General features: G+C 39.7%; 2 protein-coding genes across 2 annotated transcripts in view; both read left to right on the top strand.

The window, feature by feature from the left end:
• Positions 1–17,020, top strand: part of LOC140233292 (hyalin-like) — a 107,026-nt gene that overhangs the window by 70,834 nt on the left and 19,172 nt on the right. The window lies entirely within an intron of this gene.
• The window catches only part of LOC140232713 (hyalin-like), a 28,557-nt gene that overhangs the window by 990 nt on the left and 10,547 nt on the right, over positions 1–17,020 (top strand). The window contains exons 3-16 of the mRNA XM_072312830.1: positions 81–215; positions 647–811; positions 1,513–1,674; positions 2,356–2,472; positions 3,006–3,242; positions 3,757–4,023; positions 4,606–4,857; positions 5,992–6,246; positions 7,346–7,606; positions 9,267–9,521; positions 10,717–10,974; positions 11,968–12,243; positions 13,097–13,348; positions 14,389–14,643. Coding sequence (XP_072168931.1) covers positions 81–215; positions 647–811; positions 1,513–1,674; positions 2,356–2,472; positions 3,006–3,242; positions 3,757–4,023; positions 4,606–4,857; positions 5,992–6,246; positions 7,346–7,606; positions 9,267–9,521; positions 10,717–10,974; positions 11,968–12,243; positions 13,097–13,348; positions 14,389–14,643 — 3,147 coding nt within the window. The remainder of the gene's footprint in view (positions 1–80; positions 216–646; positions 812–1,512; positions 1,675–2,355; positions 2,473–3,005; positions 3,243–3,756; positions 4,024–4,605; positions 4,858–5,991; positions 6,247–7,345; positions 7,607–9,266; positions 9,522–10,716; positions 10,975–11,967; positions 12,244–13,096; positions 13,349–14,388; positions 14,644–17,020) is intronic.

Below are 17,020 nucleotides of genomic sequence, written 5' to 3'. Positions count from 1 at the left end.
AAGGCAATTAATGCAATCAAATCTTGTCAGCCTTGTGAAAATGTTGACGTCGTTGATATGATTATGTCTCATTTCTCCAGTGATCTTGGAAAATGGAAATCCCTGCAACTCTTTCCCATGTGCCAATGGTGGAGAGTGCCTTACCCTGGACAGCCAATTCTACACTTGTCTTTGCCGAGACGGCTATGCTGGGGTTAACTGCCAGCAGATGACGGGTGAGTGTCCTTCCCATCCAGGATGTCCCATTCTTTACTGTGGCCATATTCACCTCCAGAAGAAATTACTTTTTGCATCACGATGCAAAACTCCAATTTGTTTGTTTTTTGGCACCATTTACACACAGCCAAATAATAAAAAATACACCAAAAAAAAAAATAATAATAATAATAACTTGGCTGCAATTGAAGTGCCCTGAATCACAAAACTGTTCATGCGTACAAAATCGATGAAGCTTGGATGGGTGACCCCGGGGGTAGGGTTGCCGTGCAACCAATTGTTACCAACCTTTAAGACAAATTTTACTCTCAGAGTTAAGGTAGAAAATGACCAATCAATAATATTAAACCGCTGATGATGTCATTATAGGAGATATTCACACTACTTTGACCTGACGAGAATCTTTATACATTCTATTTCCGTCTTGCAGCTGCCGTTCCAGGCTTCGACTCCTGCAATGCTAATCCATGCCAGAATGGCGCTACCTGTTACAACAGCTACCACAGCAACGATCCCACTCCTACCTCATACACTCCTCAGTACTACTGCATGTGTGCTCAAGGATTTACTGGCGCAAATTGCCAGCTGCCTACTGGTAAGAGACTGATCTCAGAGTAGAATATATACTTTTGTATCAAAGCTTTGAATCATACAAAGTAACTTTTGGTGAGATGGTGCTTGTGTCGTATTGTAATCTGTTGTGATGAATTTCAGCGAAAGAAAAATACTTACGTTAGGGACTGATAGATGGGCAGATAGGTGGAAAACAGAGAGATATAGACAGACAAACAGACAGATAGATAGATAGGTAGATAGATAGATAGATAGATTTACATATTATATAGATAGATGGCAGATTTATAGATAGATTGATAGATATACAGATAGATAGACAGAAAAACAGATAGATACATGGATGAATAAATATGATAGACAAGCAAGTATCAAATGAAAGGTATTATTTTTTAACACGCTTGGATTTTAGGTAAAATTCCATAACAGAGTAGCCTATACGATTAATCAGATAAGTATAAGTCACCTTCCTCATGCATTCATCAATAAATGTATGTAAGATGGTTCTAAGCCTCTATTATTATCCAGTTTTCCATCACAAACTTGGTACAGATTTCCTTTGAAACAAACCAGACAGTGCATTGCTTGCGTCCTATGTGCTTCATCACTACTTCTGTGCAAAGAGAGCACTTTATAGAGATGACTTACTGGGACTACGAACTCATAATGCCCTGTGTTTCCTATGCCTAGTATCATGTATCCATCTCTTACCCTACATCACAGCCAATGCCCCGGCCCTGGATATCTGTCAGGCAACCAACCCCAACAGACCCGACTGCCAGAACGGTGGCACTTGTCACAACTCATATGAGAGCATAACTGGCGATGTGGATTACGTCTGTGATTGCCTGCCAACGTTCATTGGACACAACTGCGAGACAATCAGTAAGTAGGGCCTACCTGTAATTGTTGCTGCTTCAAGTCACCAGTTTGTTCTATTGACAATCATTACTACATTGTATTGATATTGTGTCATTTTGTGTATGCAAATGATGATTTCATTGTGGAAAATAAAATCAATGAAATGAGAAATGAAAGTCTGTACCATCTCAGACGATTATATGAATCAGTCATTTTGGGTCTTTTATTTTTTTTAAGGTGAACAATCGCCTGACTATATTGTAGCAGACAAGATGGAATCTAATTTTTCCATATGAAGTTATGTTGTTTAGTTCTTCAACAGAAATATAGAATTTCCATTTTAAATTGCTTTGAAGTTATTATAGGTGATGTATGTAAGCTCTACCTTTGTGAGTAACAAAAACAAAATATGACACAAGGCCTGTAACTCCTGGTTTTCTAAAGAAAGATGAAAAAGAGCCATGAGAATGGTCAATTGTTTTCAAAGGCGCTTCAAAGAGCTAGTGCCAAACTGTTCTAGTTTCTTCTGCGTTACTATGCACTATTCCAGTTGTGCAGTAAAAAATTGGCAACATCACATTTGATTTTAGTTGCCCAGTAACAAAGGATAATACTTTAGAGTAGAATGCCCATGAGTTTAAAGTTGTAAAAGTGGCAATTCGTCATGCTGTCATCTCTTATGCCACTTTTCAAACCACATTTCAGTGCCAGACCCATGCACCAGTGATCCTTGTGAGAACAACGGCATTTGCACTTCCTTCGACACCTACTACACCTGTCAGTGTCAGACGGGCTTTAGCGGTGATCGCTGTCAGACCGTCAGTAAGTCAAATGATCTGTGTCGTGATTTTTTTTTTTCTCACTGTGCCATGATGGAGGATGATAGTGTGATATGAGTTAGGGCATGTGTGTGGGGGAGATGGTTGGAGGAGGGTGGCATGTGGTTTTTTTTGTGTGTGTGTTTTTTTTTTTGTGTGTGTGTGTGTTTTTGGGTTTTTTTTACTTTCGTTGTGGTGAAGATTAAAATGCAAAATGTATGTTTAATTTGGCTTTCAGGGCATTAAATGAACATAGTCAGTAAAAGCACTCAATGAACAATTATGTGGAACAGTGCTTCATTGTACCTTGCCAAGCTAGTTCGTTAGCAATATGCACCCCCCCCCCCCAAAAAAAAAAAAAAGAAATGATTAGTTGTACCCAGTTCCTAGGGGGGGGGGGGGAATATATATTTGTAGTTCTGTAGCCTCTATTGTTTGCCTTTTAATTCCTTTTCTTTTTTTTCCCTGCATCCGCAATAAAAAAAGATGTCTGCTGTGCTCTAAAACTTGTGCTTTTTTTTTTTTTTAATCCCATAGCTGACTTCACCCCTCCAACTGTTTTAAACTGCCCTGATGACGTCACCGTCAACGTCCAGTTCGGTCAGACACAGGCCCTGGTGACCTGGATAGAACCGACCTCACCGGATGGCGTCCTTACCTACCGGTCTAACGTTCCAAACACACTCTTCAATGTGGGCACCACCCTAGTGACATATGTCTTTGAGGATACTGCTCAGAACTGGGCCACATGTACCTTCAATGTTATTGTGAATGGTAATAAAGACAAGATGCAGATATTCAGAATCCACTGTCAATCATTCCTCCATTCTGTTCCAGAAATGTGTTTGTTTGTGTTAACTCCTTTGGACCACAAGTCTTGACCATCTCATGTTCCTTTAAGAGTGAAAGTCTGACACTTCCATTTGTTTCCTTTCTTTCCATTCACAAAGTCTTATCAATGCAATTCAACAGAGAGTAGTAGCTTAGATGATATATAATATATTTTGCAATATTTCGATTCACAAATAATACAACATTGCAAATGATGTATGCTAGGCTGACTTTAGACATACAACAATACCATGTGTACATGCAAACTTAGGCAAAGATTCTCTAACAAAGCAATAACATTAAAATTAGGTTGTATACCAAAGGCAGATCGAAATAGCCAACAAAAAAGAAAAATCACCCAGAAGAGACCTTGATGAAACCTTGTGAGTAGTCATGAGAAAGTTTGCATGGTACATTCTATCGTCTGGACTTTGTATTATTTAACTCCTACGTATAGGTGAGGGAGTTGACGACACACCCCCTACCATCACAGGCTGCCCGTCGGACATCACTCGGAACCTCCCAACTGGTTCCACCTCCCTGTCCGTCACTTGGACTCCACCACAGGCCTTCGATGCAGATGCTGGAGGCACTGTAACCCTAGAGAGCAACCTGTCACCCGGCGATCTGTTCACCACCGGAACGACACCAGTTGTCTATGTGGCTACCAATGAGGCAGGCCTGACAACTACGTGTACATTCGATGTCATTGTGACATCAACATGTGAGTGCCTTTGAAGAGACTAAGCGTATTCTTCTTTGTAATGTTTGCTCCAATCAGTTTTCAAAAGTGATTTTTTTTTTTAAAGGGTGAAATTTTGCTTTTGAGAATTTGGATTGTTCTTTTTGCAGCACAATCACCACCATAAGCTGAATCAAAACTTGCATTCAAATGGTGTCACGTTATAATCATTTGCAATTCATGCCAAAAGGTCAAAATTTTGTTGGTATTAAGTATAAGCTGACTTAAAAATACCTCATTGATGCAAGTAGAAACATTTTTTAATAAAGGATGCAGATGCTGATTTTTGCATACAGCAAAACATAAATGTTTCAACTAACCATTATGTTCTTAATGTCTTTTCATCTCATGTGAGATTTTACATACATTTATCTTTTTAGAGTTGAGGTGTTCTGATATCTCTATGAGAATATTTCTATTAAAACACAAGTACTCTTCTGAAGAGTGTCACAAATGTTTTAGTAACAGTGTTTTTTTTTTCTTTCATTAGTTCCATTTACATAGGAATCCCACACAATTCCATTTCTCTGTGTTCCTTTGTGTCTCTCCTGTATATTTTTGCAGTTGACACAGTGCCGCCTGTAATTAATGGTTGCCCTGATGACATATTTGAAACTTTGCCAAATGGTTCACAATCGCTCAGCATCACTTGGACTCCTCCGGTGGCTACAGACAACAGTGGTGTCGTAAACCTGGAGTCAAACTTCAATCCTGGGGCCCAATTCCCCCCTGGACAAACATCAGTTGTTTACACCGCCACTGATAACTCTGGACTCGAGACCACTTGCACATTCAGCGTCTTTGTGGCGACATCAGGTGAAGATGTGAACTCCTTGCTTCCATTCATGAGATGTTCTCACATGTCCTTTATATTGTATTCATCTTATCTATATGTATTGTAAAACCAGAATTTTGTTTGCATGAATTTTTCAGAAATTTCACCAGGGTCCCATTTTAATAAAGCTTCTTATCAGTCACAAGTTTTCACAGTTGTTACTGGTACTGCAATCCTTGTATCTGATTGGCTAAGAACAAACTTGTCACAGAAATGTGGCAGTTGTCACTGAAAGCAAGATTTATGAAACAGGACCCAGGAGTCAAAATTCCGAAAAGTATAATGCACATGAAAGTGTGTGTCTACACAATACATTGAAAGCCAGTGATGGCAATTCGTATACAAGTTTCATGCCACGAAAAGCCTGTCGGCTCCAAATCGCAAAGGAAAAAAAAAATCATGCTACAAATGTTTCCAGTTTTACAGTATATAGGGACTGTTAGGATTGAGAAAAAGGGAAAAAAAATCTGTTCAGAACTATCTGATTTTGTAATAACACAACGCTCTACATCATCCTCACTGTCATTATACTTCATGATATTAGTGAAAGTACTTTAAGATTTATGAAGTGCATGATAGGGAAGTTTCTTGTCACTCGATGGACAGAATTAAAGACACTGTTCAGATTAACAAAGTTTCCGGTTAATGACTGCCAGAGTTTAGTGTCAACAGGTACCTAGTACCTTTGTGTTCTCCCAAAACATTTTCGCTTCAATAGTTGGATTTGATTGTCATATGAAGCAGTACCGTCGCTGGTAGGACCCTTTCGTCAAGCGACAATATTAGGTTGCATTTGTTTTGAGAATATTTCACTTTAAGGTTTTGTTCATCCGCTAACTTTTATTTTTTGTCCATCAAATGCCAATATATAGAGAGTCTTTTAATAGGTTTTTTACTGTATTTTTTATTTATTTTTAGCATGTTCGTATAAAAATTTGTAGGATTTTAGTCTCCACATAATGCAGCTGTCTATTAGGCAAGAGAAAAACTGGCCAAATCCTTGCCAATAGGAGCGGATTAAATCCAAAGAAACAAACTAAAAGAATTACGACTGTGCAGTTTTGTTTGGACCGCTAGTGCATGTTGTACATAAATATTGCTGTCACTATACATAGGTGATGTCACCCCACCGGTGATCACTGGATGCCCCGGTACGCAGACTGCCACCCTGCCATCTGGTTCCTCTGTCGTGGCGGTCACCTGGACTCCACCACAGGCCACCGATGCCAGTCCTCCAGTTACTCTGACAGTCGACCGCGCCCCGGGATCTTTCTTCCCTGCGGGGACAACCATGGTCACATACACGGCAACAGACGCGGTGGGGCTGCAGTCGGTGTGCACATTTAATGTCCTCGTGGTTACTGATGGAGGTATGGTTTTCTTGCATTTCATCTTTTTTTTTCCCCTTCTTCATTTATTTTTTACCCTCGGAGAAGCAAAACATGTCACTGCATGCCATTGACAGCACAAACATGGATTGTGGAACATGTGCACACATTATAGGTATAGTTCCAGAATCTTTGATACATATACTGTGGCTTGCAATAGCTATGCACTACAATCCTCAATGTGACCCACCACAAACAGTCCTCTGCCCCTTCTATGTCGCTTTGGTACTCGATCAAAGACTAACATACAAGTGAGACAAGTAGTTGTACATAAAGGTATGGAGAACCCAACAAAGATGACCGGGTTGATAAAGTCTCCAGGAGCTATTCAACCCGTTGAGGATGAGTCCCGAGAATACTCGTGCATGTGTCTATGGGAAATGCGTGTAATAGCAAAATCAGTCCGTCCTCAATGGGTTAAATGTACCTAGGTTCCCTCATTGTTAATATGAGGGAGCGTTAGATTTGCGGCGCGGACGTTTGAGATGACGAGTGCGTTGGACGTTCTCTCTCCCCTGCATCATGCTGGAAAGTAGCTTTAGATTACGCTGAGACGCAACCTATAAAAAAATGGCGTCCCCATTTGATGGCCGCATGAAGTAGCTCTCTGCGTCGTGGATTGAGCGGACGTAAAGATAGACCAGAACACATAGTGACAAACTCGGACGACCAAGCTGTAAATAGATCATGCTCGTGTGCATGCTCGCATGCTTGGAACATTTTTTTTCCTCTGAATGTCCCCATCACAAAAATCTAAAGCTCCCTATTATGACACACACCATCCACAACATAACACTAGCCCAGTTGTAGATGTTTCTATTTCTGTTCTTTAATTGATTAGCAGATACATTTGTGGTTATTTTAGGGGGAAGTGCAGTTGTTTGAGAAAGAAATGCATATGTGTATGGCAACAAGAATAACGTGAAAGATAAGGTAGACTCATTTAGCATTGATACCTTGTGATATGTACAATACTATTGATATAAAGTTGGACCAAATAAAATCCATCTCCATTTTTTTTTTTCATCCATCCAGTCTTAATTCCACAGTCTGCAATTAATGTGATTGTAACCTTCTACAGGGGACACTGTGCCACCTGTCATTAACAACTGCCCAAGTGACCGGACTGCAATACTTCCCTTGGGAACCAATGCAGTGACAGTCAGCTGGACTGTTCCCACGGCAACAGACAACAGTGGACAGGTCACTCTTATCCCAAACATCTTCCCTGGATCACCGTTTACACTCGGAACCACTGAGGTGATCTACACTGCCACCGATGGTGCTGGCCTGCAGACCACTTGCTCTTTCACAGTGACTGTCTCAACAACGGCAGTGACAGGTATTGACCCTTATCACATTGTAGGCCTTCTTTGGTTACCGCACTTTGTTCAGACCTGACATCATTTTCGTCAAAGATTTCTCGAGATGAGATACTAGCCAAATAATCACTTATCTTGAAACTTAACTCTACTTTAAAGACATACATGAATTAAATAGGATATTCTCTGTTAAATCTACATCAAAAGGGGTGGTAAAGTTTTGGTCGAAATGGGTATTCAGGTTTTCTTGATATATTTGTGGTGAGATAATTAAAAATCACTTATATGAACTATTAAAGTGCATACAATTCTAAGAGGAATTAAAAGTTTATTTGCTGAAAATCAGGTTTGATATGACTGAGATATAAGCAAAACAAAGTGGTCCTAATAACACATGTGCCTCACCTGTTGTCTGTAAGCTTTGTCTGTTTGTTTGTCCATGTGCAAAATAACACAAAAGCTTGTGTGTGGATTCAGATAAAACTTGCAGGAAAGGTTGAGAATGACACAAGGAACAGATGATTAAATTTTGGGAGTGATCCGGAAATATGTATGGATTTTATGAAGGATTTTCAATATTTTGGCAAGTAGGGTCAATGAAGTTTGGAGTTCAAGCTGCACATTTTTTATGTTTTCATACGCACAGTAAAATGCGGACTCTGGTTTCTGCTAGGGCGAATCACGCCGTGCAGCTGAGGGCTTATGATGTAACAAAGGCTTCTATATTGGCATGCCATCAAACCCCCGTTTGAGGCAAGACCCCATCGCCAAACGAAGCTGATAGGGTGCTATACCCCCCTAACGATTTGTCGTTTGAGAAGTGGTAGTCGATATATTTGCCCACTGCAAAATAGCTTTCTACTCGGGCGTGGCAAACCTTGAGGCAAAGCCAGGGTTTAATGACTGCAACAGCTGTCATATTACATAAGAGCATGATAAGGATATCTGCCTGTGGCAGACCATTCAAAGTGCACTCAATTTTCTCTATTCTTTCTAAAGTTTTAGATTTTATATTCTATTGAGAAATTCTATAGTCATCCGTTTTGAATTTCGAACGAAAAAATTTGACCCATAAATAACGAAAATACAGGAATAAGAAGGAGAGCATTGTAGAAGTTTGTCGACACACACACGCACCATGGAGCTTCATAGCCCATGCCAAAACCAAAACAATCTCCTCCTCTCACGGGTGCCCCCCCCCCCCACACACACACACAATTGGTATTACAAAAATAATTTTTAACATTGAGTTAAGGTTAGCGAGGTTGCATGACTGTACCCTTAATCACCCACTTCATTTACATGGGTAGGACAATTGAGCAAGACACTTGAACAAGATCACAGCACTTCTGCCAAACCATGAAATAAGTTGGAAGTAGCGTGTTTACACTAGAGGGGACTAATCATGCATGCTGGATGTGTTAATGCAAATTGAGCTTAGAACAAATGATGGGATTAATATGGGTATGTCCATGGTGAAATCACACCACCTAAAAGAGTACTGATAATCAGTAATGTGTGTGATAGTTAAAGCAGACATGTGGCAAGTCATCAGTGCTGGAATGTGTTTATTTCTGATACTTAACCAAAGATGAAGACACAACAGAATGAGTTCTTACCTTATTGGTAGTCAATTATCACATGCTGTCTCTTTTGTCTCTCAATGTTCCCTTATTTCAGACGTAACTCCACCTACGTTTGTGAACTGTCCAATGACGCAGGTAATAACTGTAGCTGCAGGTGTGACCTCATCCATTGCAACGTGGCAGGTACCAACTGCCACAGACACACAGGGACAAGCCTCTGTCGCAGCAACCAGTGGCCACAGCCCTGGTGATGCTTTCCCCCTGGGAACCATTGCTGTAGTTTACACAGCTACTGACCAAGCTGGTCTACAAGAGACCTGTGTCTTCAATATCATTGTCACAACTTCAGGTGTGTTTCATGGCTTTCTAATAAGTACAGTCTTAGAACTCATTCTAGATTGTTTTGGAAATATTACGGTTAAAGGTCAAACATAAAGTGAAAATGTGATAATTTTTTGTGTTTTTTTTTTGTCTCATACCCGGAAATGGTTTAAGGTATAATGTAATTTTGTGGAATTTAATGAATATTCATGTACTGATTGGCAGTGATTATCTCGGAAACTTTAGGGTCAATGATCCATGTCAATTCAAATTTTCATTATTTCTTGTGTATGCAGTGTCTGAGAGTTTCTTTCTTGTTCGAATTGTTCTTGTTTTGTGTGAGCCTGCGTGTCATTTTGATTTTGTAATTTTACATTTGTATTTTTATGTAATACTGTTTATGTATATTCTCACTTTTGTAAAATCATTTGTAATTCAGCCTCAGGCTGCGATCAATGATTTGTTGAATAAAGATACCATTAATAATAATAATAGATTGATGTACTCTAATGCTGAACCGCAACATTCTCCTGCATAGGGATTGTCACACAATTTGATATTTACTGTTACATGTGTAAAAATCCTCCTTTTCTTTTTTCTTCTCTGATATTGTACATGTATATCTCTGGTCTCTTATGTGAACCTTAATGTCTTTATTGCACTTTTGTCATTTTATTTGATTTTTTTTTTTTTTTTGGGGGGGGGGGGGCATATACTCATTTGTTGCCTGTTTTGCCTTTTCCCAGGGGTAGGAATTAATTAATCTATTGTGATCACTTTTTATCAGGCACCGATACTGCACCATTTTTATATGTTCTCATTTTAACTTCTCCCTTTAAAAGATACAGTCCAGTTTTAACTAAACTTGATCGTGTCACATACTGTATACGCCATATATTTCGCGAGTCTAAATTTTTTTGAATCGGGAATTCCCAAAGATTTTGCGAGTGGTTAACTTCGTGATCGTGGAGTCTTGTACTGAACAGAGAAGTGTACGCACGTATATCACATTCATATCGGGATCAGAGTCATTATTTTCGTGTGTCTTTAATTCCGCGAATAGCACCTGACTCGTGAAATTAGCGAAAATAAAAACCTCGCGAAATATTTGGCGTAAACAGTAATAGAGAACCATGGACTAGACTATTGTGATGCATGAATATATTCCACTGAGGCACTGTGATTGACAGAAAATTATCGTTCTTGTTAATCTCATGGCACAGACACTGGACCAGTCGAAGACAGAATGGCACCAATCATCTTGTCGTGTCCATCAGTCGTCCGTACAGCCGATCCCAATTCACAATTCACCTTTGTCTCGTGGGACTTGCCCACAGCAGACGACAATGGAGTTGTAGTAACACCAAGTGTAGGACTCACTCAGGGTTTCTTTCCTCTGGGAGTGACAGGACCATTCACATACACCTTCACTGATGCAAACAACAATGCTGCTACATGTACATTATATGTATTTCTCATAGGTTAGTATACTCATTGAATAAATGCCCTTTACAATTTCTCATTATCATCATAAAGTTGGCACCTTACCCTGATGATGATATGTCCAAGCAACCCATTGAGGATGGACTGATTTTACTATAACACATACGCATTTCCCATAGACACCTTCCCGAGTATTCTCGGGGTCCATCTTCAATGGGTTAAAGATATATGGCACTGGAGGACACTTGGCTATCCCATGTATGAAGCCACAATGTACATTGCACACATACTTAGTATGTTGAATTGCCATACTTTGTTTTATATCAGTATTCAACTTTTTATGTGCCTCATTCGCACACCCAACTCTGTCAACGGCATGCCAAGTTGGCATATATTCTGCTCAAACACAAAAACTCACCCAAACAGATCAATAAATCACCAAATACGGCAGTGCAATGGAAGCGTTTCACAAGATTGCATTCATGTCACGTGTGGCTTACATTTTATGTGGTGATTTACAATCAAGCCATGTTCCTGAATGGATTTGCAAGTACAGTTTCTGTCAGTGCTTTTATGGATAAAAGTCATGCCTGGACAAGATATGGGTCAGAATTTTGAAAGAAAGATATTCATAGATTTGTGATGAAATTGACGTCACAGCAAATCTTGACATTTTCTCTACAACTTCACACATTGCGTGCTCAGTGTAACAAACAGCTATAAAGAGTTACATGAATCTGAAAAACGAAATGTTTTCCCAAATCATGCCTGTGCTATAGTCTCACAATAGTGTGGCACACAGGAGGTTACACCATGGTACATAAAGAGTTCAGTAACTTTGTTGCATGCATGGACTATTTTTTATTATACAGTTCCTACCTTAAGCATATAATGCATTGTAACCTATTGTCCACCTAATGCATATCACATTTTAAAAGTCAATTTTGATATAAAACTTAAACATTGTTTGACGCACTGTGTATGTCTCTGCAAGAGCAACACGTTTAAATTCCTGTTTTCCTTACCTCTAGATCCAAACAACCAGGACACAACTCCACCAACGCTTCTTACGTGTCCGAGCGACGTCACTGTGACTGCTGCTGCAGGTGCGTCCTCAGCAACTGCCACCTGGGCCGTCCCAACAGCCTCAGATAATTCTGGTGGTGATCTGATATTTACCTCCACCTACGATCCTGGAGACAGCTTTGGTATTGGCACAACCCCAGTCAGCTACAGCATCCTAGATGAGCAGGGCAACGCGGTAGAATGCAATTTCAATGTGGTTGTTGTCGGCTCGGGAACCACTCGTGAGTTGATGTATTTTTTATATTTGTCATGTCTTGAAAGCTCCTCTTTTCTTCGCAGGTTCGTATGGATTGACAGGTGTGAGCTGACTTTTTATTCAAAATTAATATATGACACAGCAAAACACTGAAAAAGTTGACAAATATTTTTTTTCATTGATTTTGGCATTTTTGATATACAAACATTCGATTGTTTTCCCCAATAGTGTACCAAGTTCCACGTTATTCTAGTCCTACACCTCCCTCAAAAGAATTGATAAATAAAGTATGACAGGAGTGGATAAAAAGACAGCATCTAGTCCAACATAGTTTTGAGAAAGATTGCTTCGAAATTTTAATTCTGTTATTCCAAGCTAGTGCTGTTAAGCACACAGGAGCTTCAAAAAGAAAAGACTGAAAAAATAATTGATGTTCCTGACTTTTAAATTTCAAGATGATCTATGGAAAATGTCTCAAATGTCCAATATTTTCAGCCATTTGCTCTATTCATTGTTTTCTCAGTTTAGCTGTCAGTGACATCATCATGATTTCTTGGTGATGAGTCACATCACATGAATCATTTTCATCACATAACCCCGAGAATGCTGCATATATTGCAGTATATAATGCATGTACATGTATTCTTACACTCTATGCCCACTTTGATTGGAAAAGAACAGCAAATTTTGAGAGTAGACACTTTCTAAGTAGCGTCTGTACACCTACATGGTAAATGTCACACCTCCAGATTAGTCACAACTGCAAGTCTATTTGAATTTACACACACCCAAAGTCATTTCTAGACAGTGTTGCACATTGTAGCGTTGTACATAGCGTTATGTACTATTGGTTTTGTGTGATTTTTTTTTCAATGCAGCTGTGGACCAGAATCCACCAACCATCAATGGCTGTCCTAGCTCCTTTACTGTAACTGTCCCTGCTGGAAGCAACGTGGCCACTGCAACCTGGACAGTGCCCACAGCAGTAGATGCAGAGGGCACGGCGACTGTGACTGGGGACAGCACCCCTCCAGTTACCCTCACAGCTGGTCAAGTGCTAGTGGTCACCTACACTGCTACTGACACCAGTGGGCTGCAAAGCCTCTGTACTTTCAACATTATTGCACAAGGTCAGTTTCCATATTAAATATGTGCATCTGTTTGTGTGTGTTTGTGTGTGTGTGTGTGTGTGTGCGTGTGTTTGTGTGTGTGTGTGTTTGTGTGTGTGTGTGTGTGTGCGTGTGTTTGTGTGTGTGTGTGTGTGTGAGAGAGAGAATGTGTCTTTCCTTATTTCACAAGTGTAAAATCAGTTCAATGTGGTGCAATCATGCATGATATTGCAAGGTTACAAGAAAGCAGTGTACCCTTCGGCTTTAAGTTGAAATGTATAGCTTTAAGCAAGGCCATTAAAGCCTTCATACTGCTTCAGTGATGAATTCCTGTGATGATTGAGAGTCCTTCAGATGTTGAAGGACTTGGTTTGCTCTGGTGTTGCCTCCAGAAAGTCATAACTAGAGGACAGTATGTCTTAAATTTGATTCAATATGTATCTACTACACGTGTACATCATAAAAGTTGTTTAACCCATTGAAGACTAGTAACAAGTATACTCAGGCAGATTTTAATGGAACACATTTGTTATAGCAAAAATCAGCTCATCAAGAGATTAATCAACCAGAAGGAGCCATTATAGGATATTCATTGATCCATTTATTGAATCATTTGGGAGCTACATTGTATGTGGCATAGTGGATAAGATTCCAGACTCCCAATAGGAGGATCCGAGTTCAAATACAGCCCATACTTCAGTGCTTACGTCCTTGGACAAGTTCTTTTTATCCGCTATGTCCTTCTCAACCCAGGTGAACAAGGGGGTACCTGGCAACACTACGGTAATGACAGACCCTCTGGTAGAGTAGTGATAACACTGAAGAGGCTACCTTGGCTTAAGATTACCATCATGTTGTTGTTGTCGTCATCTTCATTGTCGTCATCCCATAATTCATGTCTTGTTACAGTTGCATAGAGAGCCTACACCACAATCATCTGTTTGTATGTCACCTATAGTGTCAAATAACATTTCATTCTCCCATTGGTCAGTCTGGATTTTGTGTGTGTGTGTGTGTGTGTGTATGTGTGTTATTGTTTTTTCCTTTCTTGTGTTCTTCAGGGACAACTACCAACCAACCTCCTCAGCTTGTGAACTGCCCAAATGACATCTCTGTAACTCTGCCAGTATCTTCTACAACCATTTCTGTACCATGGACTGCACCGACAGCTACGGATGATTCTGGAATAACACCAACAATCACAACTACACGTCAACCTGGCAGTCTGTTTGGGGTGGGCACGACCCCAGTTACTTACACAGCAACGGACAACCTGGGTTTATCCTCTACTTGTTCCTTTAACGTGATCGTTACAGGTTTGTTAGCAATTCTTGACTTATGTTTACTGTGACTTTTGGCTATTGGTCAATTTCTAAAACCATAAGTAGTAATTGCCACATGAATATAAAAAAAAAAAATTAGCAAAGCAACACATTCGTTCATTAAAGCGTATGGCACAATGTGCCTGGTTGATACCATCTACTGACTATTGCTAGTCACCTGGGGTGAACCATGAGCGGTCAGCATCGCTTACCCCCTTTTCTTGCGTGGATGGGTAGGGGACCACTTCACAATGCATTAACTATAAAAATGAAAGAATAGAAAGAACCTATAACAAAGGAAAGATGGGAAGGCTAGTGAAGTGAAGTTTATCATTATTGACAAGAGGAATATGAGCCTTACATGTTGCTCCTATCGACAGGAATTACTTCAGTATAATCCACACATGTGCATCCAGGTCATTGATATTGGGATTTTGCAAGTAAGGCACAAGAAGCAACCAAGAAAGTTGTAACTGGAGTGAAACTAAGCAAATTAAGGAGGAAACAGAAAAATGGTTAGGGAAAAGAGTATGAGATATTTTAGAAAATGCTTAATTTCAACATATTCCATTTGAAATGTAGATATTGCTGAGGTGATTAAATTTTGTGTTGCCAACCTGTAATCTTACTGACATGCACCACAGTCATCATGGTCCAGCAAACTTCTTAAGTTTATAATGTAACACAGCAGGTTTGAGACAAATGACACGGGACTCGCATCAATTTGTACAGTATAGTGGCAGACTTTAAAGGGGATGGCTAGTAACTGATCAGTGGGAATCAGTGGGAATGCTGAGGGATGATTGTTCCAATCCTTGTGGGATTCATTTAAGAGTACATTATATATCTATTCTTGTGTGAAAATTATTTGCTTCAGAATGGTCTCATATTCAAGTAATGTGCAGTTTAATGCTTCCAGGTAAGCGTCCCTGGTCAGTGACGGGGCATTAATCTGCACATTACTTGAATACGAGACCGTTCTGAAGCAAATGATTTTCACACAACAGTAGATATATAATGTACTCTTAAATGAATCCCACAAGGATTGGAACAATCATCCCTCAGCATTCCCACTGATTCCCACTGATCGGTTACTAGCCATCCCCTTTAATTGAGGGTGGCTTAACCCTGAAAAGAACAACAACAACAAAGAACAAACCATGACTTACACAATGGCCATGTGACGTACCGACAAACTGCATATTGTTGTAACATACTTCACTACTGATGCCTAAGTTTTGTCCATTCATGCTTTTCAGCATTCCAATCCATGTGAACTGTGATGGAAACATCAATATCACGTTTTATAATTTTCCATCCATATCATTTTCATTACCGTACACCATTGTACAAATATGATTTTATACCATTGTCACTGAAGATTATCTACACTGATAATCATTAAATATTCTTTAAGTTCACAATACAATGTACTCCCTTCTGATTTATTTCAACCACATGCATATAATTGCCCCCCCCCCCCCTTTTTGTTGTTTATTTTGCTTTGTATTGTTTTGGACTCAGTGTATATGTCCCAACATCTGCTTTCATAATATGCAAAATAACTCACAGCCTGCTATATGTACTACAAACAGCACAAATTTAATGATATTACCTTGTCAGCAAACAGGCTTGTAGGACTATCAACACCAATATACTGTATCGTACAACATCAACTCTGAAATGTATTAAACAAAGCACATTTCAACTGACCAAAAACTTCCTGAAACAAGTTTCCTTTCAACAACAACCTATGTACAAATTAAGCAGTGTTGAGCTTGCTAGCCTATATGCTTATCACTGCCCTACTACAACTCACCCCTCTTGAGCTCTCTCGAGACTCGACTCCGTGCAGTGACTTCCAAGCCACTCAGTGAACTTGTACTCTGTAGTATCAACATTTACATAAAAATAACATGAATGTCTTAGTGTCTTGTTGTACCTAACGGCACTATAATTTGAGTCACAGACTCTATTTGTCATAACAGATAACTCCTATCAAACACCTAGCCAGTGTCATCCGTATTATACATTCCAGCGAGTATGGTAACATATCCCATCTGGCACACTCTCCGTAGAGAAGAATATACAACACATTGATGCTACAGTAACATGGGTGTATGTTATAGCTGATACAGCATACTTCTCAAATTTTAGTACACTGCACCACTACACCTAGATACAACTAGTTCATCATCTCTCTGGGTGATGGATCGATACCATGTATCTAAGGCTACATGTACCTTATACCCCATGTAGAGTGCTATGACGTACCATCATTCACGCCAGAATGGTAAAGCTAATACTGTTTCCTTGGTACGGTGTACCTCATACAGGATACTTGTCATACCTTCTATTTCCATCATTCACA

Source organism: Diadema setosum, chromosome 9, assembly GCF_964275005.1.
Source record: "Diadema setosum chromosome 9, eeDiaSeto1, whole genome shotgun sequence".
Classification (NCBI taxonomy): Eukaryota; Metazoa; Echinodermata; class Echinoidea; order Diadematoida; family Diadematidae; genus Diadema; species Diadema setosum.
Note: the sequence above shows the minus strand (reverse complement) of the source record. Positions and strands in the feature narration are given on the sequence as shown.